At 39.2% G+C, this 27,202-nt stretch overlaps 1 protein-coding gene and 1 long non-coding RNA gene across 7 annotated transcripts in view; one reads left to right on the forward strand and one right to left on the reverse strand.

The window, feature by feature from the left end:
* Positions 1-15,605, reverse strand: part of Acmsd (aminocarboxymuconate semialdehyde decarboxylase) — a 55,701-nt gene extending 40,096 nt beyond the window's left edge. For 3 of the 5 annotated variants that reach the window (XM_070024148.1, XM_070024120.1, XM_070024110.1), the window contains exons 1-2: positions 15,412-15,603; positions 5,646-5,690 (exon numbers count right to left, since the gene is read on the reverse strand). In XM_070024148.1, coding sequence (XP_069880249.1) covers positions 5,646-5,690; positions 15,412-15,468 — 102 coding nt within the window. In that variant the 5' untranslated portion in view covers positions 15,469-15,603. Of the gene's footprint in view, positions 1-5,645; positions 5,691-15,411 lie in introns of all 5 variants that reach the window. The other 2 variants (XM_070024138.1, XM_070024130.1) reach the window with 2 other exon arrangements.
* LOC138828244 (uncharacterized) overlaps positions 1-26,452 on the forward strand; it is a 73,673-nt gene extending 47,221 nt beyond the window's left edge. For both annotated transcript variants that reach the window (XR_011372218.1, XR_011372219.1), the window contains exon 3: positions 24,917-26,452. This is a non-coding gene — a long non-coding RNA (uncharacterized lncRNA). The remainder of the gene's footprint in view (positions 1-24,916) is intronic.
* The last annotated feature ends 750 nt before the right edge of the window (positions 26,453-27,202 follow it).

Consider the following 27,202-nt stretch of genomic DNA (forward strand, 5'->3'; position numbering starts at 1 on the left):
CTCAAGGCCCTCAGTTTTCAAGCCCTGGTATACACACACACACACACACACACACACACGCACACGCGCGTGCACACACACACACACACACACACACACACACACACACACACACACACACACACACACACACACACACACACACTAAATGGCCCAGACCCTATCAATAGAAAGAAAACTCTGTAACCACTGCAACTCTCACAACACAAGATTTTGAAGGACAGGTCTATGGAGGCCCTACTGCAAACATCTTAAATAATTTCTATAACCTGTTTTTATATGGGCTCTAGGATTTGAACTCAGAGCCTAGGTGCTGTCCCTTAGCTTTTATTGAACAAGGCTAGGGCTCTACCACTTGATCGACAGCTCTACTTCCAGATTTTTTGGTGGTTAATTGGAGATAAGAGTCTCAGAAACTTTCTGCCTGGTTGGCTTTGAACTGTGATGCTCTAATCTTGGCCTCCTGAGCAGCTAGGATTATAGGCATGAGCCACTGGCACCAGGTCTAATTTCTTCAAGCTTTTTATCTCTCCCTGATCCTTTTGGCCTCTTGGCTTACCTGTTTCTCTTCTTGAACACTTCATTATCTTTTTTTTTAGCTCCTTTCTGCCTACTATACTTCCACCTAATCCATTTCTCAGTACTATTGATTTAATCTCCAAAATAAATCCTGCAACAGCTCACATCTGTTTACCTCCATTGCTCAGCTGCACTTGACGCCCCCATCTTCTCTTCTTGGATTACTCTTCTTTGCTCCTCCAAACTTCTCCACGAAATAGAGTATACCTTAAGTCTCTAACTCTGATTTTCTATTGCTCCACTTAAAACTCTTGAATTGATTCCCAACTAATCTCTGCAATTCCATACATATCTGTATCTTTATAAACAGTTACTTAAGTGTTCTAATTCAAATGTTCTGTTTGGAAATTTGATTGACCTCCCTACAAAAGTATAAAAATTCATTAAATAATACCATGTTATTTCTTTAGGTCATACACAGGTCATGTATAGGTATATATATATATATATATATATATATATATATATATATATATATATATATATGTGAAATCATAGCAAAAATTCTGGAAAGATATCCACCAGGCTGTTTGTTACTTTTGAAAAAGCTAATTATTCATAGAAATTATCATTTTTCCCTAAAGGTTTAATTTTAAAAAGAAGCACTTTCCAACTATTACTCATGTGATAATTTTAACAATAAAAATATAAGATAACGCTGGGTGTCGGTGGCTCATGCCTGTAATCCTAGCTACTCAGGAGGCTGAGATCTGAGGATCACAGTTCAAGGCCAGTCCCTGCAGGAAAGTCCATGAGACTCTTATCTCCAATAAACCACTAGAAAACCAGAAGTGCCACTGTGGCTCAAGTGGTAGAGCACTCGGCTTGAGTAAGGACAGCACCTAAGCCCAGAGTTTAAGCCCCACAACCGACCAAAAAAATCCAAACAAACAAATGAGATGAGGGCACTGAGCTAGATCAATGGCTTTTGGTTTGACTGTGACCTACATTAAGAAATCTACCACTTGTCAGGTGCCAATGGCTCACACCTGTAATCTTAATTACTCAGGAGGCTGAGATCTAAGGATCATGGTTCAAAGCCAGACTTGGCAGGAAAGTCTGTGAGACTCTTATCTCCAATTAATCAGCAAAAAGCCAGAAGTAGAGATGTGGATTAAGCAATAAAGCATTAACCTTGAACAAAAAAGCTCAAGGACAATGTCCAAGCCCTCAAGTTCGAGCCCTAGGACCAACAGACACACACAAAAAAATAAATCTACCTCTCAATCTAGCTGTCATGCCTGTAATCCTAGTTGCTAAGGAGGCTGCGATCTAGAGGGTCATAATTTGAAATTAGCTTGGGAAGAAAAGCTGTGAGACTTTCTAAAATAACCAGTTAAGAGCAGTGTTGCAGGCATGGCTCAAGTGATAGATCACCAACTGAGCAAGCACAAGGCCCTGAAATCAAATACCTGGACTGGCAGGGTGTGTATTACTCTATGAGCAATACATTCTGTAATTTTGTTTTGCAATTTATTTTTATTTTTAAGATGCAGTAGTTCAGTACATTGATATAACTCATTACTGGTTGTAAACCATATTTTCCAAGATAAATACTCATTAGCCTTACAGTTAGATGATTCTTTAATCTTCCCCCAAATTGCTCCTTGCTTTAGGCTTTTCACCTCCTTTGAACTTTCTTAGTATTTATTGTCTCCTTTACTCATTTAACACATAATTGCTTGTTGTCTGTATATTCTTCATTCATGTGGGTATGACTGGCTACTCAGCAAGGGGAAAATCAGGGACCAGATTAGGGTCTTAGCCTGAGCTTCTATAACAAAGTATCGTAAACTAGGTAGCTTAAACAGTATTTATTTCTCACAGCTTTGGAGGCTGGGTGACTTAGCTCTTGTTGAAGGCCCTCTTCCTGGCTTGCTGATGGCAGGCAAGCTGTCTGGTGTGTCTTATCAAATCATAATGCTATGATGAGAGCCCTTCCTGACCTCATATAACTATTTTTCGAAGGCCTTGTCTTCAAATACTATCATATTGAGGGACTGAGGATCCAACATATAAGTTTGAAGGAGCCACAACATTCATTTCACAACAGTGGGGCTCAGTGGTAGAGTGTTTGCCTTGCATGCATGAGGCCCTGGGTTCAATTCCTCAGCACAACATAAGCAGAAAAAGCCAGAAGTGGTGCTGTAGCTCAAGTGGTAGAGCGCGAGCCTTGAGCTGAAGAGCTGAGGGACAGTGCCCAGGCCCAGAGTTCAGGCCCCAGGACTGACAAAAAAAAAGAAAGAAAAAAATATTTTAAAAAATTCAATGGAGGGGGTAACAATGCTCAATAGGAAGTGTACTCATTACCTTGCTCATGTAACTGTAACTCTCTGTATAGTATCTTTACAATAAAAAATTAAAAAATATTAAGTATAATATAAATGTGTGTATGTGTGTGTGTGTGTGTGTGTGTGTGTGTGTGTGTGTGTGTGTGTGTGTGTGTGTGTGTGTGTGTGTGTGTGTGTGTGCCCATAGTCCTGGAGAACACTCAATGGACCTGTTTAGCTATGCATTTGAAGTAGACCTTATGTGTAAGTCTTTAAAATGCATCCAGGTGGTATAGCCATTAGGGCACGATTCTACCCCTACCTTATTCCTGGCAGATTGTCACAGTAACAGAATAGTGGCTTGCTATTTGTATTATTGTACATGTTCAACCAAAAGACAAATGATATTTTACAGTTCTGAGCAAGGCTTTACATGGCAAACAACTTCCCCTGAATTCATTCTAGGAGCACTGGAAAACCAAAGGTTAAAAAGAAATACATAGGAGCTTGGTGTGGTGGCAGATGCCTGTTATCCTAGCTACTTAGGAAATAGAGATCAAAGGGTTGGCCTTGACAAAAAGTTAGCAAGATTTTATCTCAACAAAAAGCCACATATGGTAGCACACACTTCTAAGCCCAGGTACATAGGAGTTGTAGGTAAGAGGCTCATTGTCTGAGGTTGACTGTAGGCAAAACCCACCAGAAACCATCTGAAAAATAACTGAAAGCAATTAAAGGGCTGCAAGTGGTAGAGTATCCCCCCTCTTTCTCTCTCTCTCTCTCTCTCTCACTCACTCACTCGCTTGCTCACTCTCCCTCTCTCTCTCTCTTCCAAGAACACACACACACACACACACACACACACACACACACACAAAGAGAAAAAGAAACAAGCAGGGAAATATTTTAGAAAAATCTTTCTGAGAACAAGAATCTCTAAGGTAAATCACAAGGGACAGAATATATTTGTTCACCAAAGGAATGCAGGAGAAAAAAGGATTTAAAAATCCTAAATATGGGATCATCTCATTGATCTTGGATAGTTTGCTTAATAGTATCATTTGCATGTTGTTTTCTAGCAACTGTAATCCTTAACCACTGTAATTCTGAAAAGTATAGGCTTCATTATGCTCTGTTTTATTTTGCTTTGTTTTAGAGTAAGAGAGGAAAAAAGAAGTCTCTGTTAGTTCTATTGGACTATTACTGTAATTAATTTTCCTGGAAATAGCTTACAACAGTGTATGGAACTAGGAATATTTTCCTTCTTGTTTGCTTCTGGACATATGCCACTAAGTTTATGAAATCTCTTGACATTCAAAGAAAATGAAATGACAGTCATTCAATCTTAGTACTGAGGAGCAAACCTCAGATAAGAAAAAAGCGTTCACAGTCTGCCTGTTCCTGCACAGCTGTATCATCAACTCTGCTCATGGGAAAGACTTGAGGCAAAATGAGAGAAGCAGCAATGTAGTTAGAAACTAGACTTGGAATGGAAGAGTGGAACAATGTTTAAACTAGTGCTTAGGGGACACACTTAGGAGAAGGTTAGAATGAGCTGCCTTCAGGATTAAGAAGAAAGATCTTAATTCATTTTGGGTCCTTCAAGGACCCCCTCATGAGACTTCTACCTACCTGTCTAGCTTCTTCCTACGAGTTTTCTCCATAAACTCTTGCCAGAGTAGCTATTTTCTACAGAACAGCTGAAGTGCTCTTTTAAAGGAGTGGAGACCTTTTAAATAATTTGTATTGCTTCAAGAGTAAAGTTCAGACTCCTGCCTAATGTGTTCTACAAATCCCTGTGTGATTGGGCCTGTTTCCTGCCATCTTCCTAGTCTAGTCTTTTAGTCACATCATCCTTCCTTCCTTCCTTCCTTCCTTCCTTCCTTCCTTCCTTCCTTCCTTCCTTCCTTCCTTCCTTCCTTCCTTCCTTCCTTCCTTCCTTCCTTCCTTCCTTCCTTCCTGGCATAGGTGCTGTCCCTGAGCTTCTTTTGCTCAACTCTAGCACTCTACTGTTTGAACCACTTCCAACTTCCAGATTTTTTTGTGTGTGAGGGAGCGTAGTTTATTTGAGATAAGAGTCACATGGATGTTCCTGTCCAGGCTGGTTTCTGGCTGTCATCTGCTCATCTCAGCCTTCTATGTAGCTAAGATGACAGACATGAGCCATCAGCACTTGGCAGAACCATAAGTTCTTTAGGACCTATCTTAGTCAGGTTGGCATTTTTGCTAGCTGCTCAAGAATGTTTATTTTGAACTCTGTGAGGGCATATGGTAACTCTGAAAATGAAACCAGACCTGAACTCTCTACAGGTCTATACTCTCAGCTCATTTCCCAGCCTTGTTATTTGCAGAATATTTTGTCCCATGCTATCCTCTTCTTATATCAAACTCTGCCTTTAGTAACAGTGGCTTCTCACACTTTGTCTCCAATGTTTGATCTCTCTAGTGTTTGCTTAAATCTAACTTATCCATTTATTTGATCTGCCTTAAAATACTGTAATAACTTTGCAAGGAGAGCTAAGTTACTTCCTTGAGGCACACAATAAATGCCAAAATTGATTCCAGAGCAAAGAAAGAATGATTTCTTAATGGAGTCTCAACTTCTAATTTTACCTTTATAAAGGCAGCTTTTTGAAGTCACCTTCATTTTTCTTAATAATTCTGAGCCATCAGTGCTGCTCCCTTGCATACTACAAACTGAAAGGCAAGGGCAGAAGAACTGCATTTCCCTGGAGGTATCTCAAGCTCAGGATGTCCACAGGTCCTGCTTATGGTTAGGCTTTGGGATAAACTCACCTTGCTGTGGTGTTGGAGCTGGATCCAACCTCCATAGCCAAATCTCTGCAATGAGAGAAGCACAATTAGACTTAAAAAGCCAAGAAGAGAAGGTAGCAATCTTGGTACGTCCTCAGAGTGAAGAAGGATCCTGAGCTCTATCCTTTCAGGAGTCACCTTCCCATTTGTCCCCTGAAGTACTTATTTGATGTCTAAATTTAAGTCCACTTACTTATTTCCCCTCAACCAGGTGCAGTGGCTGATGCCAAGAATCCTAGCTACTCGAGAGTCACAGATTAGGAGAACTGCAGTTCAAGGAAGCCAGTCCAGGCAAAAAGTGTGTGACACTCCCATCTCAACCAGTAAGAAGCTGGGTATAGTGGCATCTGTCATCTCAGTTATGCATGAAGTATAAGAATCATTATATAGGTTGGCCCAGGAATAAACTTGAATCTACCTTAAAAGAAACAAAAACATAAAAGGCTGGTGGCTCAAGTGGTAGAGCTACTACCTACCAAGTGAAAATGCCATAGTTCAAACCCCAGTATCCTCAAACAGAAAATAAAAGCCTATATCTTGGAAATACAAATTTTATCTTCTCTCCTAATACAGTTTGACATTTTAAAGTGAAGATGGATGCCAAACTGTGTATATGCAGACTCCATTCAAAATACTTTCATGGGCTACCTAAAACATACAAATCATAAGGACATATCTTAAAGAAATACACTGTTCTTCTGTGGATTTCAATCTGTGAGTAGATCATGCAATGAATTTAGTGGATAAGGACCCATACATTTTTTTTGTTTGTTTTGGTGTTTTTGTTTTTTGTCAGTCTTGGGGCTTGAACTCTGGGCTTGGGCAATGTCCTTGAGCTCTTCAGCTCAAAGTGGGTGTTCTACCACGTGAGTCACAGTGCCACTTCCAGTGTTTTGGTGGTTAATTGGAGATAAGAGTCCCATGGACTTTCCTGCCTGGGCTGGCTTTGAGCTGTGATCCTCAAATCTCAGCCTCCTGAGAAGCTAGGACTATAGGTGCATGCCTGTAATCCTAAATAGACTGTGCTGTAGATACTGTCACTGTACCACTAAGATTCCCTCTCCTTCCTGCTGCTGTGCACACCAGCCCACCTCCAGCTGTCAGCATTTGCATTTCTTTGATGGTTTCCATTATGCTCTTCTTTTTTTGTCTTTAAAAATATAGTTTGATTTATTTTATTCTATGTTATTCTTTTTAAAAAATTTTTTATTGTGAAAATACCATACAGAGGGGTTACAATTACATGGGCAAGGTAATGAGTACATTTCCTATCAAGCATTGTTGCCTCCTCCTTTGTTTTCCCTTCCCATCCCTTCCCATATCCCACCCAACCCCACTGGCCTTCCCCCTTCCTCCCCCCGCCCCCAGCCAAAGTTGTAGCATTCATTTTTCAACATAACGACTTGTACATCTCATTGTTGCAATGGGTCCACCTGTATCCCTATTTAAAAGTTTGGTTTTGCCCTTCCCCTCCACAAATTACACCAACACCAAATACAATGAAAGCATGGGTTATACCATGGGGAAGGGACATACAAAACAACAAAGAAATCATCTTATAAATATGTTAGAAACAGTCGCAAGAAAGAAAAAAACATTTGAATACTTATCTTGGGGTTTATTTCACCTAACACCAACTTATCTGACCTTTTCTGCTTGTCTCAGACATATACTAGCAATCCCCCTTTTGGGCATTTACCTAAATGATCACAAACAAGACCATACTAAAGCTACCAGCACAGCTATGTTTATTGCAGCATTATTTACCATAGCTAAGATATGGAACCAACCCAGATGCCCCTCAGTAGATGAATGGATCAAGAAAATGTGGTATATATACACATTGGAATTCTATGCCTCCATCAGAAAGAATGACATTGCCCCATTTGTTAGGAAATGGAAAGACTTGGAAACAATTATATTAAGTGAAGTAAGCCAGGCCCAAAGAAACATAGGCCCCATGGTTTCCCTTATTTCCATTATGCCCTTCTTTAATGAAACCCTTTCAGTGGGTCAGAAGTAATAGGAAAATAGTTCTCCCTCTCCAACTCCACTGCAGTTCTTAACCCATGATGGGATGAGTTTATGTATGAATGCATTAGTAACCTATCCCTGGACAGGATAATTGAGTTAAAGGGCACATCTATTCTGAATAGCAACCTATCATTGGCTGCCTTGATTTCCCTATCTCATCTCTACAGTATTTCTACTTTGAAAATACATGACTTACTTAAATTCTTGTCTCAGGATTCTTGGGAAACACAAACTTAAAAGGAAAGGAATGGGATGGAGAACAGAATGTCTCTTATATAGTATGGTTTGTGAAAAACTTTCTTATCTACATTTTTCTATGTGTGTATGTATGTATGTATGTATGTATACATACACACATTTTGACTGTTCAAATTGACTATGTTTGACTGGGATCAACCTCAAGAAACTTATTCTTGAATAGTAAACCAATTTGCCCTTGACTTCTAGTTACAAATAATCATGTTAGCTCTGATTTAGTGATATCTATGGACCCTGTGTAGCAGGCCAGGCATGAAGGAATCTGTCTACTAGAGTCCAGCTTCTCTTTCCTAAACCTGGATTCTCTTTGCCTGTAGCAACTGCTCACTCTCCTCCCTTCCTGAATTCATTCAGTACCCTTGTACCTTTCCCTTACCTTCCTTTGGAAAAAGATGGGAGAGAAATAGTTGGAGGAAAGGTGAATGATGACCTCAATCAGTTATTTTTTTTAAGTTAAGAATATTTTTTGGTGGTTCTGGAGTTTGAGCCAGGTTTTGTTAGGAAGCATTGTAGCATTTAAGCCATGCATCCAGCCCTCCAACAGGTACACTTTAGAGTAAGTGTGAGGCTACCAATATATTCTTTTTTTTTTTTTCGGTCGGTGTGGCCTGAACTCTGGGCCTGGGCACTGTCCCTCAGCTCTTCAATTCAGGGCTAGCACTCTGACTTGAACCATAGTGCCACTTCCAGTTTTTTCTGCTTGTGTAGTGCTGAGGAATTGAACCCAGGGCCCCATGCATGCAAGGTAAGCCCTCTACCAAGGAGCCACCTTCCCAGCCTCCAATATATTCTTGAACTAGAAATTTGCCTTGATAGCTTTAATGTAGACATTTTCTGCCCTCTTACTTTTTTCTTTACTACCTTCCTCTCTCCTTTCCTACCTTCCTTTCTCCTTTCCTTTCTTTCTTAATTACTGGTTTTATTTTTTATATCTCCAAAGAACTTTATCATATAGATGTCAGAAGATTAGAGCAGTGTTTCATCTGGGGGAGGAAAGAGAGGTAGACAGAGGAAGAATTTAACTTCTTTGGAGAAACTAAACACCTCCAGTTACTGTTTTCTTAAGTATAAGATGAGGCTAACTGAGATAGCTGAGATAGTGTGTTATGTGAATTAGCTGAGGTCATGCACCTATAGATAGAACAAGAGGGGTGGCTTATAGGAAGGGCTTTATCAATGAAAATTATGGTGATGGTGCTGGTAGATGTAGAAGTAGAGGTGGTTGTGGTAGTAGTAGTGGGGATGGTAGTGATAGAGGTAGAGGTGGTATAATGGCCATAGTGGGGGGGAGTGAGGTAGTCATGGTGGTTGGCAGTCATTATGGTATCAGTGGTGGTAGTTGTGGCCTTAGCAGTGATGATGGTAGCAGCAATAATAGTAGTGTGGGCTGGTGATGAGGTAGCAGATAGTGATAGTGGCAATAGCGGCAGCAGCTGTATTCTGCCTGTAGAGGGAATACCTTGGGGTCAGGCACTAGTGAGAGCTTTGAAGCAAGATTTTTTTTCACACTATGTTCTGTCACCCATTCCCACAAAGTGTTAAGTTGTTCCATTGCACTTTGCAATGATATAACCTATTTAGAACAGCTCTATCTGCTCCTAGTCTAGGCTCTGTATAGTCCCCAGTGTTCATTCTGGGCTGAGCCAAACCTTAAGTCTCAAAGGTATAACCTTGGGAATGAGTTAATCAGAGTATATGCAAGGAGACAGTCACAGTCTGAAAGTGTTTGCCAGTAGCTAGAGTCCCAGAGCATTTATAACATGGTAAATAAAAGGCAAACTTTAAAATTTCCAGGGAACTCAGCTTATCATTCAAGAGACATATTTCCATATAGGTTTATATGAATCAAAGTGGATGAACTAAATGACATTTGTTTTTAAAATGAGGCCTTGGGGCTCATGCCTTGCATGCATGAGGCCCTGCATTCGATTCCTCAGCACCACATAAGCAAAAAGAAAAAAGCAGGAAGTGGTGCTGTGCTCAAGTAGTAGAGTGCTAGCCTTGAGCTGAAGAGCTGAGGGACAGTGCCCAGGTCCAGAGTTCAGGCCCCACAACCGGCCCCCCCCCAAAAATGAAATGAAAATAAAATGAGCCTCATATGTTGCCCAGCCTGTCCTTGAACTCCTGGGCTCAATTAATTCTCTTGTCTCAGTCTCCTGAGTAGCTGGGGCTATAGGTGTGTACCACTATGCCCAATCTCTGAATGGCATTTTTAATGTCTTGGAAGCCTCCTACTTTCCTGAGATGAACAATGCCCCTCCGAAATGACAAAAACAGATATCAATTTCCTCAGAACAGTGATTTAGAAGCCAACTTATATGAAGGGAATAAACAAATTGTTTAAAATAGGGATACAGGTGGACTCATTGCAACAATGAGATGTATAAGACCTTATGTCGAAAAATGAGCTTTACAACTTTGGGGGGGGCGGGGGAGATGGGAAGGGATGGGAAGGAGAAACAAAGGAGGAAGCAACAATGCTTGATAAGAAATGTACTCATTACCTAGCCCATGTAATTGTAACCCCTCTGTATGGTATTTTCACACACACACACACACACAAAGTTAACTTGGGCTGGGAAGATGGCTCAGTGGTAGAGCACTTGCCTTGCATGCTTGAGGCCCTGGGTTCAATTCCTTAGCACAACATAAGCAGAAAAAAAAAAAGCCAGAAGTGGCGCTGTGGCTCAAGTGGTAGAGTGCTAGCCCTGAGCTGAAGAGCTGAGGCACAGTGCCCAAGCCCAGAGTTCAGGCCCCATGACCGGACCCCCCCCCCAAAAAAAAAAAGTTAACATATCTGAGATTTTGTCTTTGAAAAAAATCTTACCTTTAGCAAATGCTGTTAAATCATTGTAATAAAAGGAGATATACATATATGCATTTTAATCAGCAGCCAGCATTTTTATCCTATTTAAATTTAAGAGATTTTTTGCAGTCCTTCTTACTGGGTACATAAAAAGGGAGTCAATTAAAAAAAAGCCAAATTCTTATCATGGTCATTGTTATGGATGATCTTGTTGTAAATGAGATTGTATCTGCATCACCCTGCTTCCTGAGTCAGGATCTTCCTATTTGAGATAGCATAGTATGGATCCTGATTCACCAGAAACCATTTAAGATCTCCAAAATCTCCTGTATTTCCACCTCAGTGGTGTGTGTGTGTGTGTGTGTGTGTGTGTGTGTGTGTGTGTGTGTGTGTGTGTGTGTGTGTGTGTGTAAAGGATCTGTAAATCTGACAAACCACCATTAGTGAGTGAAAATGAAAAATGTCTGAAATACTAGTCCTTTGTGAGTTTAGTTAATAATCAGCCTGGGCGTGTTGATTCTGCTTTTCTGTTTCTTCATTGCATAAGAAGGTCAAAGTTGTGGTGGAGTGTCTATTAATATTTAAGAAGGAAAGGCACATTTGAAAGGAGACATTATTTCTTCCAAAGTGACCTCATCTTCTCAAATAAAATTGTGCAAATCTTAAATCTTTTGATTCTTTTGTTGGAAAGTTTGAAAAAATAGGGAGAAAAGGTTAGAGACTGAGGGTTTTAAAATAATATTTTCTCCACTAAGAAATAATTTGAAGACTAAAATAACTTTTCTGTAGTTAATGTAACTTTAATTTGAACTCATTCTACTCTGTCCATAGACTGACTAGAAATGAGGGAAGAGGGAGGAGTCCAGAACCATTCCTATTTCTCTCTTTGATCTCTATTGTATGGAACTGGTTGTTTCACTATTGGCTTGCCAGCCCTCAAAAGGAAACGTCTGCCATGGAATAGATCCAATTATTTGACCAGGGGGCTGGAGGGTTCTCAGGATCTCATGATAAAGCTAATGGGGAGTAGGCTGGTATCAAGGGAAACCACTGGAGAGTAGAGGATGGTGGGGGCAGCCCACTACCCTCAAGCTGGCTGGATGGAAAAAGTACTCTGGAGAAACCACTGTTGTCCCATCTACATGGTCTCATTTCTGGATATCCAGTACCTCATCTGTCAAGTAGGATTAATAAAAATAAATACTATATTCATAAGTCATATGGGTTTGTTTTTGTTTTAGCAGCACTGGGACTTGTACACCTTGCGCTCTTGAGCCATGGCCCCAGCTCCTTTTGCTTTTTATTTTTCCAGATAGTGTCTTGTGCTTTTTGCTTCAGCTGGTTATGGACCAAGATTCTCCTACCTACACCTCCCATGTAGGAGGATTGCAGATAAGAGCCCCCTGCCTGGCTTAGTGATTGTCTAGGCTGGCCTTAAACTTCTGTTCCCCTGAGAGCTAGAGGACCAAGTGCTTGGGAAGTTTCCAGGGCACCTATCTATATGCCCCATGCTTCTTGTGTGTGTGAGGGGGGGGGGGGAGAGAGGGGGAGACAGACAGACAGGAGACAGGGAGTACTGAGGATAGAACTCAGAGCCTAGGTGCTGTCCCTGAGCTTTTATCCTTAAGGCTAGTGCTCTGTCATTTGAGCCACAGCTCTATTTCCAGCTTTTTGATGATTACTTGGAGATAAGAGTTCATGGATTTTCCTGCCTGGGCTGGCTTTGAACCGTGATCCTAGATCTCAGCCTTCTGAGTAGCTAGGATAACAGACATGAGCCACTAGCTCCCTGCTTGCCCTATTCTCTTTACCTTTGGTTTTAAATTGCTAGCTGTAGGTGACAAGCAGTTCTCTGCTTGAAACAGGCAGGCTTGGGTTAAAAGTCAGGTAATGAGGTGGGAGTGTGGCAAAGGCTGCTGATGGATGTTTTCTCCTCCCTGAAAAGACTAGATACCACTTTAGGACTTGATAGGTCTTCCAATTGAGGAAGACTCGGGGCCCTTACTCTTGTAACTTATTCTTCCCAAGGAGAGTGTGTTTTCCAGAAACAATAGATGTTTGCTTAAATAAAAATTCCACACTAAGAATGTCATAAGAGGCTGGGTATGGCCATGCATGCCTGTAATCTTAGCATTCAGGAGGCTGAGGTATGAGGATCATGAGTTTAAGGGCAGCCTGGACTGGATTATATAGTGAGACTTTGTGTCAGAAAAACAAAAGACAACAAAAAACCCCAAGCAACAAAAATGGAGAAAAAGCAGTCAGTTTGTTGTTATTGTTGTTGTTTTCCATAGTGTGCTTTATGTCTGCCTGTGAAAGGAACTGCAAATTCTTCTAGTGATGAAAATACCTTAACTATGACTGGTTTACTGTCTTTCTTAGTCTATTTTGTTTTCTATAACAGCATCTCACCAACTAGTCACTAATAAATAACAGACATTTACTTCTCACAGTTCTGGAATCTGGGAAGTTCAACATCAAGGCACTGGCTAATTCAGGGTTTATTAAGAGCCCATTTCCTGATGGTGACTGCTTGCTGACAACTCATTTTGTGGGGAGGGTTAAAAAGCTCCCGTGAGACTGTTTAAGAAGGGCACTATCCAATTCCTCATGATATAATAGCTTCTCAAAGCCTTGGGGGAATGAGGATTTCAGTGTATGAAGTTCTCAGGGGATATAGGTATTGAGACTGTAGCACCTTCTAATACTCAAATTTCTTGCCTGTGCTAGGCACAGTGGCTTATGCCTGTTATCCTAGCTATTATGGATGGAAGAACGAAAGCCTGGGTAAAAAAGTTAGCGAAACCCCATTTCAATCAACAAGCCAGTATGGTGATGCTAACTGAAGACAAAAGCACTTAGGGTGTTAATCAAGTAGTAGAGTGCCTACCTAACCAAAACAAAGCCCTACATTCTAACTCTTCTACCACTGCGGGTAAGGAGGTAGATGCCATGGACCTGTGATGTTCTTTAGAGGGCCAGGTCATGCTGGACAGTTTTTTCAGGGGCAGTGCACTAGTGGGCGGTGTATCTAGAGACCACCATGGAGTTCCCAAAGGGTTTTATAGGGTAAATCACAGAGAAAAGCTGGACTGTTGGAATTAACATTCTTTGCTATTATAAAATATCATGTTAAACTTTATTTTTTAAAAAAATAGGGAACATAATCTCTTTTACTACATCATAAATCAATTAACTTATTCATCCTGCTATTCACCACACAACTGAGAGGTAGGAAATGGTGAGTACAGCAGAAACCCAAGAATTCCTGTGAAGTAACTGGTGCTTTCATTTCATGAAAGCATTAACATTGATGTATTGATATTCACACTTTAATATGACACTGCATTTAGCACAGCATGATCCCATGTTAGTATTTAGTTCCTATTTACTTGAACAATGAAGCACACTTTAATTAGAGCACCACTTCCAGTTTTCTGGTGGTTTATTGGAGATAAGAGTCTCATAGACTTTCCTGCCTGGGTTTGAACCGTGATCCTCAGATCTCAGCCACCTGAGTAGCTAGGATTACGGGCATGAACCATTGGTGCACTGCCCAGCTTTTCTTTTAAAGTATTGATTCACTCAGAGAGAGAGAGAGAGAGAGAGAGAGAGAGAGAGAGAGAGAGAGAGAGAGAGAGAGAGAGAGAGAGAGAGAGAGGGAGAGAGGGAGAGAGGGAGAGAGAGAGAGGAAGGAAGGAAGGAAGGAAGGAAGGAAGGAAGGAAGGAAGGAAGGAAGGAAGAAGGAAGGAAAAAAGAAAAAGAAGAAAGGAGGAAAAAAGAGAAAGGACTATGTAGCTGAGGCTAGCTTCAAATTTGTATACCTGTTTTTGCCTTGGGTTATTCTCTCTTTCTCTCCCCCCTTTCTCTCTCCCTCTATCTCTTTCTCTCATGCTGGGAAAGGAACCTAGGGTCTCAAGCATGCTAGGCAAGCACTCAACTTGTGAGCTTCAAGCCATGCTAGGCAAGCATTCTACCAGTGAATCACATCCCCAGCTTGCTGTCCCCCTTTTACAGAGAATACTCTTTAGAGACATTCATTGTGCAAAGATTTCATGTTATCTATTCTTGGAATTTTTCATGTGCCTATTTCCTGGTTCTTCATAATAAGGATTTACAGCTTAAAGATCAGAAAGGAAAGGTTTAGACAGTGTCCTAAAATAGATTAATTTTTTACACAAAACTATCTCCTGGTGCTTCTAAAACTTATTTTAAGCATTTTGGAAAGGAAATATATTTTAAAAGTCTTCAAAACCTATAACATTCCATTTTTGAATAGTCTTTAACTTGAAATGGTAAGATTCAATTCTGTAGTTGGCAGGTATCCTTCCAGCAGATGAATATGTGATTTAAAAGAAAGTAAATCTGCTTGACTTAAATTGTCCAGAAATTTAAAAGAATGCTTCATTTGAGGGATGGAGTGATTTCAAAAAGTCACTTATTTCTTTAATTAAATGTTCTTCCAAAATAAATATAAAAGCTTTTTAAAAAAACAAAACCAGGAAAAAGAACTATCACGTAATTTTAAATAGTACCCAGAACAAAGAAACATAACTTCTATTTCCCCAAAGAAGAGAAAAATCTATAAATAGACACATTGAGAAACCCTGGGGAAGCCCCAGGAATAATTCAACAAATTATTACCATTACCTTTTCTAGATCTGGCCATTCTTTTGGAAGAATATGACTATGGATGTCAATTTTCATCTCCAGAGGATCAGAGGAGACACGTGTAAGAAAAAGAAATAAATTTTGATATCAGGAGATCTCCATGAAAACCATGGAATGAATTGATTTGCTCAGTGCCTTTTATGACTACATTCAGGTACCAGTCAAGAGGCCTGGCCAGCCCAGTCTCAATCCATTGAACTGCCCTATTAAAGTTCAAAATTCTGTTTATCCACCTGGCTTTGAGTCAATATTCTTTAGTAATCAGGATTTAGCACAAAATTTAAAATGAAACCACAACACAGAATTAGACCTAACCTCTGAGACCAAAAGTACAGCAGGCTGTGTTGTTGACCTTCTAGCAGCAGGAAAAAATGCCAAACTTTGTACTTAAGTGTTTTTACTTCATAAGATATATGTAGTTACAATTATACATTACGTGGCTAAAATGAAGTAATACAGAAGACAAAGAAAAGTGACAGATTGCTGACTCACCTCATTTTATACTTAGTTTTATTCCTCAGATAAACCAGTTTTACTGTTTTTGCTTTTATCTTTAAATAATATTTAACAATTGGCTTGTTTATGAAAATGTAGCATGTTGAAAAAGTGGTAGATCAAATTCACATTTACTTTTAAATCATAGAGAGGGTTCACTTTTCATATTATGTTTTTCCTTTATTACCTTTGTTTTGCTTTCTCATTCTGTCATTCACACATGCATCAGGAACTACTATTTGCTGAAGATATAGGGTTGAATGAGAGGTGATATACATCCTATAATTGATCACTGTAAATAGCTGATGTGTAGGGAAAGAAGGCAAGAGCCATTGGAATTGATGATTGCCTGGTTAGTTGGGAAGACTTCCACAGGGGCATGAAGTGGGGTTCATAGTCATGCTTGTAAGGAGAACCTGCAACAAAGCTGTTTTTTTATTATTATTTTGTGTTTATTTTTTTCTCTTCCTGGAAAGTTTAAAGTATTCCAGGAAACTCAGGGTCCCTAGCAAAACCTTAAACCTGCTTTGAGATGTTATCTTTAATTCTGCCTTTATAATATAGGATTAAATAGTCAAAAAGCCTTGTGGCTGTTATGGAACTAAATTGTGGATAACTATAACAGATATAATTGTAAATAAATGATGCTCAGTTTGAAAGAAAATAAGTAAACTTTTAAATTCCATGGTTTCAAAAGTCCAATGAGCTGAAACACAATCAGTGAACCGTACATGAGTCTAAAACACAATGAGGATTGGTGTCAGCACTTTCAGAGCAGTTTCATGGGCCAGGCCCTGTTCTAAGCACTTCAACCTTATCGATTCATACTGCTCAGACAGCATTTCATAGAGGACATTGGAACACAAAAAAGTTAAGTAACTTGTCCGTGGTCATGCAATTTGTATGTGAGTAAAGCCTGACACTGAATCCTGGAGATTCCCCTAGGGGAATGAGAGAACCTATCTACATAGCTGAAACTACCTCATTAGGGAGCTGGGTGCTGATGGCTCACACCTGTAATCTTAGCCACTCAGGAGGTTGAGATCTGAAGATCAAGGTTTGAAGCCAGGTTGAGCAGGAAAGTCTGTGAAATACTCATCTCCAAATAGCCATCTGTGGCTCAGGTGGTAGAGTGCCATCCTTAAGCAATAAAGCTAAGGCACAGCACCCAGGCCCTGAGTTCAAGCCCCAGTACTGGCCCAAAAAATTTTAAAAAAGCAAATAAAAATAAAAATGCCTTCATTAAACTAATAAAAATAAAGAATCTTTTATATTCTTAGAAAAAAAATCCAGTAGTCACATCAGCTTCTCCACTATGAGAAAAAGAAGCAGAAAAGGAAGAGAAGGAATAATTGTTTCTCTGAGAGTTTGAGAATTTACTGTCCAAGGCCAACCATGAAAATTTAAAGTAGAATCAAATCAGCAATGCTCATTGACTCCTTCCCTGCTTTCTAGAGAAAGCATAGCTGCTCAGTCTACTCAGTATCTCCATAGAGTAAGACCAATAAAATATTTGCTCACAACCAAAAATTCTATACACATAAGGAATAAAAGCTACTGTGAGAGTCACAGAAATATAAATAGTAGATCTAAATCTCTAAAGACATAGCTACTGAAATAATTAAGCAAAATAGTTTATTATGTATGAATTTTTTTTGTCGGTGGTGGGGCTTGAACTCTGAGTCTGGGCGCTGTCCCTCAGCTCTTCAGCGCTCTACCACTTGAGCCACAGCACCACTTCCAGGTTTTTTTCTGCTTATGTGGTGCTGAGGAATTGAACCCAGGGCCTCATGCATGCAAGGCAAGCACTCTATCACTGAGCCACCTTCCCAGCCCTGTATGAAATTTTTAAAGGAATAAAAATAATTTAAAATATGATTGACCAACTTGGAAAAAGGCCTAAATCAAAATTTGAGACATGAGTCCAAAATAAATAGCATAGATGGTTTAAATACATAACAAGGCATAGCTGAAGAGAGAATTACTGAACTGGATGAGAGGCTTTTACACAGATGAAGGGGTTGAGCACATATCAGAGACTCACAGAGTGTAAAGGATAGAATAAGAACCTTTAAAATGAAACTCAGTGGAATGCTAAAAGAGATGTTGGCAGACGGTTATTCTTGGAAAAATAGCTAAGAATGTTCCAGATTTGGTGAGCTAGCATATTCAGCAAACAAAACCTGTATCAAGAAGGATCAACAAGCAGGGTGCTGGTGGCTCACACTTGTAATCCTAGCTACTGAGTAGGATCATGGTTCAGCCCAGATAGGAAATTCCATGAGACTCTTATCTCCCATTAACCACCAGGAAACTGGTGCAAAATACTAGGAAGTAGTGTTGTGGCTCAAAGTGATAGAGCACTAGCTTTGAACATAAAAGCTTAGGGACAGATTCTAGGCTGAGTTCAAGCCTGGTGACCCATCCCTCCCCACCCTCACCCCCCAAAAAAGGAAGGATCAGCAAAAGGAAATCCATTACTAATAACTTTGTAATGATGTGTATTCTGACTTCTGCATTTTCTAAGACAACAGTTTCTATTATGCTCTTCACTCCCTTTTGAGTCTTCATTATTCAAGGCAATGCAGGATTTTCATATTAGACACAGGCAATTTTAGAGTTGAAGAGGATAATATATAATAAATGGTGAAATACTTCCCATTTTAAATAACAAATTACCCTAGATATATAATATATGTGTGTGTATGTGTGTGTAAATGTATGACAAATCTTCCAACATATATCTCTCTATTACTGAAAAACCAATCAAATGCAAATCATCTCTGGGGAGCTGAAGATAAGAACTCCAATGCTGGAAATCCACAAAAGCACCTCAAAAGCATTTCAGAAGACAACGGGGAGAGCCTGGTGGGTCCACAGGACTCTTACTATCAGGGCCAGCCAAGTGACAACTTTCTTCCAGCCCTCACATTTTTCCCTCTCCATGCTTTGACCTGGCAGAGAAAAAGATCAAGTTCCAGGAAGAGAAATGCGAGTCAGGGAAGAAGAAAGAATCACTTCCTATCTTCATGGAGAAAATCCTAATTTTCCAAAGATACTATTTATATTCCATTGAACATTTCTGGTTTCTGAACTGACATTAAGCTTGCAATTTAAGCCAACTGTAGGAACTTTTGGAGTCAAACATATTTTGGACACTGCAGATTTTCATCAAGAGGGAAAAGAAAGACTATCTTCACTAATGGAAGGGCAAGTGGAAGATTTAAAAAGTTGTGCAGACTATTTCCAACCTGTGTCCAATGAGGTGATAACAGATGAGAAGAGCAGAGCTTTCATTGTGCTCAGAGACCAACATTCTGGGCTAAATGGAGGAGAGGTTAATTATAGGGTCCTTAAAAGCAGACAAAAAATACCATTTTAGTTTCCACTGCAACACCAAATAAAATGAAAACAAAAGGGAAAACTGTTATAAGAATTTACCTCCCCATTTAAAAATGATGATGATAGGCTTTGTACTGGGCTTTATCGTGAAAAGGCGGGAGATTTGTAAATTGTTTAGTAGTTGGATTTTGTGAAAATGAAAAAATAGTTTAAACCAAGCCAGAGTAGCAACTTTCTCTTAATCCCAATCTAATGGATATGAATCAGCTCAGATACCAGGGTTAGACTTCTGCTTCTACTGCTTATTAGTTGGATGACCCTGGGCAAATACTGTCTATAAAATCAAGTGATTATAGAAAAACTGGGTTGTATTAAGCATTGACTTGAATCATATAAAAATGTTAGCTATGAATTATACTATGATACATAATCTGTTTTTTAGGGTTATCTTACATAAAGACTGGCAAGCAATTTAGTATCAATCAATTGAAGGGACCTTTATACCCCCTTTCCTGGATTACATAAAAATCTCTGATTTGAGGGTATGGCTCAAATGGCAGATTCTTACTTACCAAGTTTGTCTCTGAATTCAATATCTAGTACTGAAAGAAAAAATTTATTTGCAGAGTGTAGTAGTGCATGCATATAATCCTAGAACTTGTGTGGATATTGGCCTGGGGTACATAGTGAGACTCTGTCGTGAGAAAAAAAAAAGAATGTGTACTTAAGAAATATATTCTTTAAAAAAATCGTTACTATAAAGTGATGTAAAGAGGGATTACAATTATATAATCAGGTAGAAAGTACATTTCTTTTTTTTAATTGTGAAAATACTGTACAGAGGGGTTACAATTACATGGGCAAGATAATGAGTACATTTCTTATCAAGCATTGTAGCCTCCTCTTTTGTTTCCCCTTCCCATCCCTTCCCATCCTCCCCCGCCCCCTCCCCCCAGAAAGTACATTTCTTTTTGGATAATATCATCCTTCCCTCTCTTGTCCCTCTCTCTCTCTTTTATTTAAAATACATTCTCAGGAATATGAGGTTGAGGCATCCCCTCTGTGGGAGTCAATATGATCATGTTTTTCCTTGACCAAGCCTGGGTGGTCTGAATGGACCATTTCTGAAAGTGCCCATTTGTGTTTCCTCTCTTCAGGAAAAACATATCCAAGCCATGGCCAAGGCATAGCCATACCCAAGTCACACTCTTGCGTCGTTTCTTTCTCAGTCCTCCTTCTTGCAATCAGTAAATTATCCAATCTTGTTATTCTAATCACCATTTCATTTGAATCCCTCTTTCAAGTCTTACTTTGAGGATCTCATTGTCTTTATCCTGGTGGGTTTTATTTTTCCTACTAATGGTCTCTGGCTTCAGTCTTTGCCCCTCTAATCCATCTCCAAGACCCTTGGCCAGTGTGATATCACTAAAACACAAGACAATCATATTTCCTTTCAGCATATTACTTTTATTGTCTCACTGCTAAGTCCAACTACTCAAGAGAAAACAGTCCCCAGCTGAACTTCTCCCTATCTCTTGACTCAGGGCTTTGGCAGGGAACATTGTGTGTTCCCAGACATAATTAATTTTCTATGGCTTCCTGGGCTTCTAGTGTCTCAAATGACATTTTATCCAGCCCTACTTTCTGCCAAGGGTACTCCTAACCATGACTCAACATTTGGCTTAAACCATTCCCATCCCCCAATGGTAAATGTGAAGAACCTCACTCTGGTTGGGGGAGTGAGTGAGTAGAAATAACCCTGGAAAAGGTGTGAATGAGTCCTACCTTATCTTCAAAGATAGCAGAGTCCCTTTCCGTTACCTTTCCCCCAGTCTCTAGATTTTGGCATCCAGAGACCTGTTCTCTTCCCTCTTTATCAATACGTGCTATTTAAAGAAGAGCTGGTTTCAGACTTTTGAGGTTAAATTTATCTACATCCAGGCATTGCTGCTAGTAAAGTTTTGAGAAAGACAGAGACTATGTTTATCTTGTTGTCTGTTAATTTTATGTTGGCTCGGGCATAGCACTCAGATGTTTCATCCAACAATATTCTGAATGTTCCCATGAAGACATATTTTTTAAGTGGGATTAAACTTCAAATCAGCAGACATTGAGTAGAGCAGTTATCATCTACACTATGGGAGAGTCTCATCCATTCAATTGAAGGCTTCCTAAAAATGACTGACTTTTTCTGCAAGAGGAAATTTACCCTACAGAGTTTGAACTTGCCAGCCTCTACAATCATGTGAGCCAGCCAGTTCCTTAAAATAAAACTCTTTCATTCTCAATCTTGTTTCTCTCTCTCTCTCTCTCTCTCTCTCTCTCTCTCTCTCTCTCTCTCTCTCTCTCTCTCTCATTTAAATGACAGTGATACGTTCTGAGAAATGTGGTCTTAGGTAAGTTTGTCTTTGTGTAGACATAGAGTGTACTTACACAAACCTGGATAGTACAGGTCAATCAGAAGACTCAGAAAACAAGATACATGAGGTTGCTGCTGGTGTAAGAGTATAGAGCCTCCTCTTGTACATTAAACTTTTTTCTGTAGCTAGGAGTATATTCTAAAATAATGATGAGAAAGTACAACATAGTAAATACATCACAAGTAGTATAATATGTCATATTATACATAATACATATTTGCTATGCCTTGTACACATGACAGAGCAGGTTTGTTTATATCTGCATCATCACAAACATTTTAGGCCTTATGTCCCACATCTCTGTGAGACTCTTTTTTTCAGTCATGGGGCTTGATCTCAAGACCTGGACACCCTGAGCTGTTCTGCTCAAGGCTAGAGGTTTACCACTTTGAGCCAGAGCTCCACTTCTACATCTCTAGATGACAGGAATTTTTCAGCTCCATTATAATCTTATGGGACCATCAACCCATATATGGTTGAATACTGACCAAATGCAGTGTGACAATAGGCTGTAGCCTATTGGTTGTATTTTTCTGAAAAACCCTAACAAACTGCTTTGTAAATATTTCATAATCTAATTGGTTAAAAAGTAAACACTAATAAGTGAATAAAATGTATTTTTCAGGAACATTGATATCTAAGCCTCATATGGAACTATTATGTAACACATTTCAGCCCTTATTCAATATTATTCAGCAATAAGTTAACATTCTTGGTGTTTCTGTAAATCTTTTGGCTCTTTTTATTTTGGATAACTAGACATTATCAGCTTTTGAATTAGAGGATTTTTTTAAATAAGCAGACACTATTAGTATTTGGATTAGAGAGCTTTTAAGAAGTTAATTCTTTAAGGGGGGAGTACTCTAAGGGTTGAACTCGTGGCAAGCACTCTATCACATGGGCCATGCCCGTAATCCTTGGATTTGAGTTTTAAAAGCCTTGGCTTCAGTGGTGGGTGGAAGGACTTTGAGCCATGGGCTTGGGAAAAACCATGGTTGGGACCAGATTTTTACCTACTCCCAAACCAAAGACCATTTGGACTCTGCAGAGGGACTCAGAGAAGGAAAGGGAATACGTAGTATAAGAAGGGCTTCCCTGTTAAGACCAAGGGTGGGATGCCAGAAGAAACCCTAGATAGGCTAGGGGATCTTGATTTGGGAATGGGAAGGACCTTGATAACCAGACAGTGCTGGGAAAGGTTCCAACACAAGTACTTGAGTGTTGTAGTTCCCAAAAAAGCTTTAGATGGGTGAGTAGAGTGCCTAAAGCTCAGCAAGGCAAGAAAGCTCTGGTATGATCTCAAAAGGAACATGGATGATAGTAGCTGAAACAAGCCAGCCATCAAAAGATCCTGGTGTGAGGGGTATGGGATGAGCCTTTAGGCAGGTGTCAGTAAGCCCAATATTGTTGGCAACCCAAACTAACTGTTCTATTTTCTATGAGAATAAAAAAAAAAACACATGAAAAAGAGGGTCTAGTATAATAGGTTAGAGCATGGACCCTAAAATAGATTTTAAAAATCTTATTTCTTTCCAAATTACTTACCACCCATCTCCTCCTATATAAATAGAATAGTAGTAGGGATATAGTAAGGATTAACACAGGAAAGGCATTTAAAACAATGGTTGCTGTAGATAAGTGGTTTATAGGTATTGGCCATTGTTATTTATATTATTGTCATATATGCCTACCAAAATTTAGGTAAAACCTCCAGCAAAATGTATAAATAAAAATCTTGAGCCAAGCACTGATGGCTCATACCTATAATCCTAGCTACTCAGGAAGCTGAAATCTGAAGATCAAAGTTCAAAGCCATCCCAGGCCAGGAAAGTCCATGAGACTTTTATCTCCAATTAATTTTTTTTTTAAAGCCAGAAGCGGAGCTGTGGCTCAAGTGGTAGAGCCCTGCCTTGAACACAAAAGCTCAGGGACAGCACCAGGGCCTGAGTTGAAGTCCCTCTCGCATGTACACACACACACACACACACACACACACACACACACACACACACACACACACACCACACATACACGCACGCACGCACACACGCACGCACGCACGCACACATATATACACACATACATACACACAAACTTGAAATAATTATGATTAAGTTTCTACCAGCTGATAGCATAGGATTTATTAACAATTGAGGGAGCTGGGCATGGTGGAGTATAAGTGTAATTGCAGCCCTAGGAAGGCTGAGGTAAGAATATTATAAGTTCCAGCCAGCCTGTTCTACAGAGCAATGTAAGGCCAGTCTGAGCTATAGGAAGACCCTGCCTCAAAAGCTCTCATGCTTATATTCCTACTACTGAGGAGGGTGAAATCTGAGGCTTTCTGTTTGAAGCCAGCCTAGGTAGTAAAGTCTGCTATACTCTTATCTCCAATTAACCAGCAAAAAGCCAGAAATAGAGGTGTGGCTCAAATGATAAGAGAACCAGCTTTGAAGATAAAAGCCAAGTGAGAATTTGAGGCCCTGAGTTCAAGCCCCAGTACTGGGACAAAAAAATTAATAGCAATATCCAAATTATTTTATTTTATTTTATTTTATTTGAGAACATACTGTACAGAGGGGTTACAATTACATGGGCAGGATAATGCATACACCAAATAATTTTTAAAAGCACACAATTGAAGAGAATTATAGGAAAGTACAGTTTTTTTTTTGTTTATTTATTTATTTATTTTTTTTGTCGGTTGTTGGGCCTGAACTCTGGGCCTGGGCATTGTCTCTGAGCTCTTCAGCTCAAGGCTAGCACTCTACTACTTGAGTCACAGCGCCACTTCTGGCTTTTTCTGTTTATGTGGTACTGAGGAATCGAACCCAGGGCCTCATGCATGCAAGGCAAGCACTCTATCACCGGGCCACCTTCCCAGCCAGAAAATAAATTTTTTATTCACCTGCATAATGACACATCTGAAATGGTTGCAGCCTTATCTAGGAATTTCAGGTATCATTTTACAGATAGTGATGTTTTTGTAAGGAGATTGTGATTGATCATCTCACTGTTCTTCAACCATATTGTCAGGGGATGTGAGTTGCCTGAGGAGGCATGAGGTGATGAAGACTGGGGAGCAGGTACAATGCTAGCTCAGGGACGCACAGCATGAGGAACACTGTCATATAGATGCTCTATCCTTCTGAGGATGGAGGAAAACATGAGAAAGATGAGTGGCCATGGTATGCTGAATTGAAATTTACCTTTGATCTTTTTGATTTCAGATAAGAAGGCATCTCTAGACTGAAGTTGAGATTTTCAGAGAGAGGAACAGCTTTAAGTGACATTTGGGTTTCTTGATAGATGATAAACAGCAGTCTCAAGTCTGCAATGTGTTTGGACTTTAAGAGTGTTCAATGGATCACCACTTGGAAAGATACAAAGGTATTCTGTAAAATTTAGAAGAAAATGCAGCCTATTGTATACTATGACCTTATTACAAGTGAAATTATCAATGGATTTTGACAGCTGTATTTTCTAAATAGTTTATAATAAAGTTACAATAGTATAATCCTTTTAAAGGTTTATAGAAGAATTTGTGATGTCACATTGTTAATGTTCTCAAAAGTTACCATCAATGATGTCATACTTGATCAACAAAAACCATGGTATCTTTCCTGAACCATGTAGTCATAGTTTAGATCAATATTCTCATCCCATTCTGATCACTTGTGCATGATAGACTTTACTTGTTTGTCTTAATAGTTCTGTCAATAACCCCATACTCTATTGCTCATTCTATCTGGACTCTTTTTCTCAGCCAACTGTAGGAAGCAAGAATTGAGATTGAGTGCAGTATGTCCTCTGATTGCTTTACTGTTGCCTCTTGTAAGTAGAATTAGGTCTACTGGAACCAAGGAAAATAATTGGCTCACTTTCAATCAGAGATATGAGTATAAACTTTAAAAACTAGTGGTACACTTGAATTTTATTCTTTTTTCCCATTATGACATTAAATCGGGTATCAGCTCTCATTTAAGATTCTGTTTTCCTAATTGAGAACTCAGAAATAAATGGTAGGCATTTACAGAATGGGAAATTATGTGCTAGTCATTCATAATGACAGTGCTAGGGTTGTCAATCATTGTATCCCTTACAATATGATCAAGTGGAAAGGCAGAAATAAACGAATGTGAAATCCAATATCTGATGTGTGCTTAAAAATAAGAGGAACTCTAACCTAAGAGTTCTGACAATAGAAAAAAATGATTCCTTTTCCCATGAGGTAAAGGATGATTGGGGTAAAACTGGCATTTCTTAATATTAAAAATCTAATGGTAATCATTTGAGGAACTTGAAAATACACTGCCATCCACTTCTTCTGTTCTATCCCCCCTCATCTCTCCCACATTTGCCCAGCAATGCTTAATTAAATTTGAATTTCAAGTGCCCAATGAATAATATTTTCAGTATAAACATTTCACGGGACATATATTTATACAAAAATATTCATTGGTTATCTGACATTCAAAGTTTAATTATAGTTCTATATTTTTACTTGCTAAATCTGGTTTATATCCCCAAACCAGATTCAGAATTAACAGATCTTTTAAATTTTAAGCCCCTAGGTGGTTGTTTACCAAGTTTCAGAAAACCTGTGCTAAACATTAATTGGAACTAAACATTAAATGAGGTTGGCAGCTAACTAAAATAGGAAAAGGAAAGAGGAAAATGATTTTTAAGATACACCAATAAAACCTGTCCTAACTACTTTAAAATCTTCCCTTTTGATGTTGAGGTCAGTCAAGCTCAGAGACAAATGGAACAAGGTTCTCTCCACTATATGGAAATTTGATCTAAAATGCTGGGATATACAGGATTCTAGAGACTCACACACAGTGAGACCAAAAGAGGATAGATATTCTCAGGAGAGAAACTCAAAGGTGCAATGCCTAAGTCTGCTTCATATTTACATAAAATAATATACATACGACATGAATTCTAAGACATAGAAACAAGAAACCTTTTCTCTCTCTCTCTCTTTTGTTTTTAACGAGTATGTTTCCTTTACCCTATGTATGGATTACTCAACTGTACAACTTCAGAAGGGTTGGGGAGAGGGTGCAGAACTTGAGGGAAAAAGGGAGAAAAGTGCAGCAGTGGAATGCACTGGACATTGATGAAAGTGAACTATACAACCTGTGGGTAGAAACAGGAGGGAGGGACAATGAGAGTGTGAAGGAACAGAAAATACTGTATGAAAAGAAATGTTCTCATTACCTGATGCATGTAATTGTAATTCCTCTGTACATCACCTCACCTCTATAATAACAATATAACAATATAATAATAAAATAAATTAATTATTTAAAAAATCATTAGCTGCAGATGCATAGGTCTATTTTTGGACTTGTATTCTGTTTGTTTAATCTTGTTTACCTTATGCCAAAACCACAGAGTCTTAAGTTCTATAGCTTGATGTGAACTTAAAATCTGGTAGGGTAAGCCCTCTTACTTTGTTCTATTTTTTGTTGTTGTTGTTGTTGTTGGTAGTGGGGCCTGAACTCTGG

Source organism: Dipodomys merriami, unplaced genomic scaffold, assembly GCF_024711535.1.
Source record: "Dipodomys merriami isolate MVZ:Mamm:240054 unplaced genomic scaffold, mDipMer1.0.p SCAF_1, whole genome shotgun sequence".
Classification (NCBI taxonomy): domain Eukaryota; kingdom Metazoa; phylum Chordata; class Mammalia; order Rodentia; family Heteromyidae; genus Dipodomys; species Dipodomys merriami.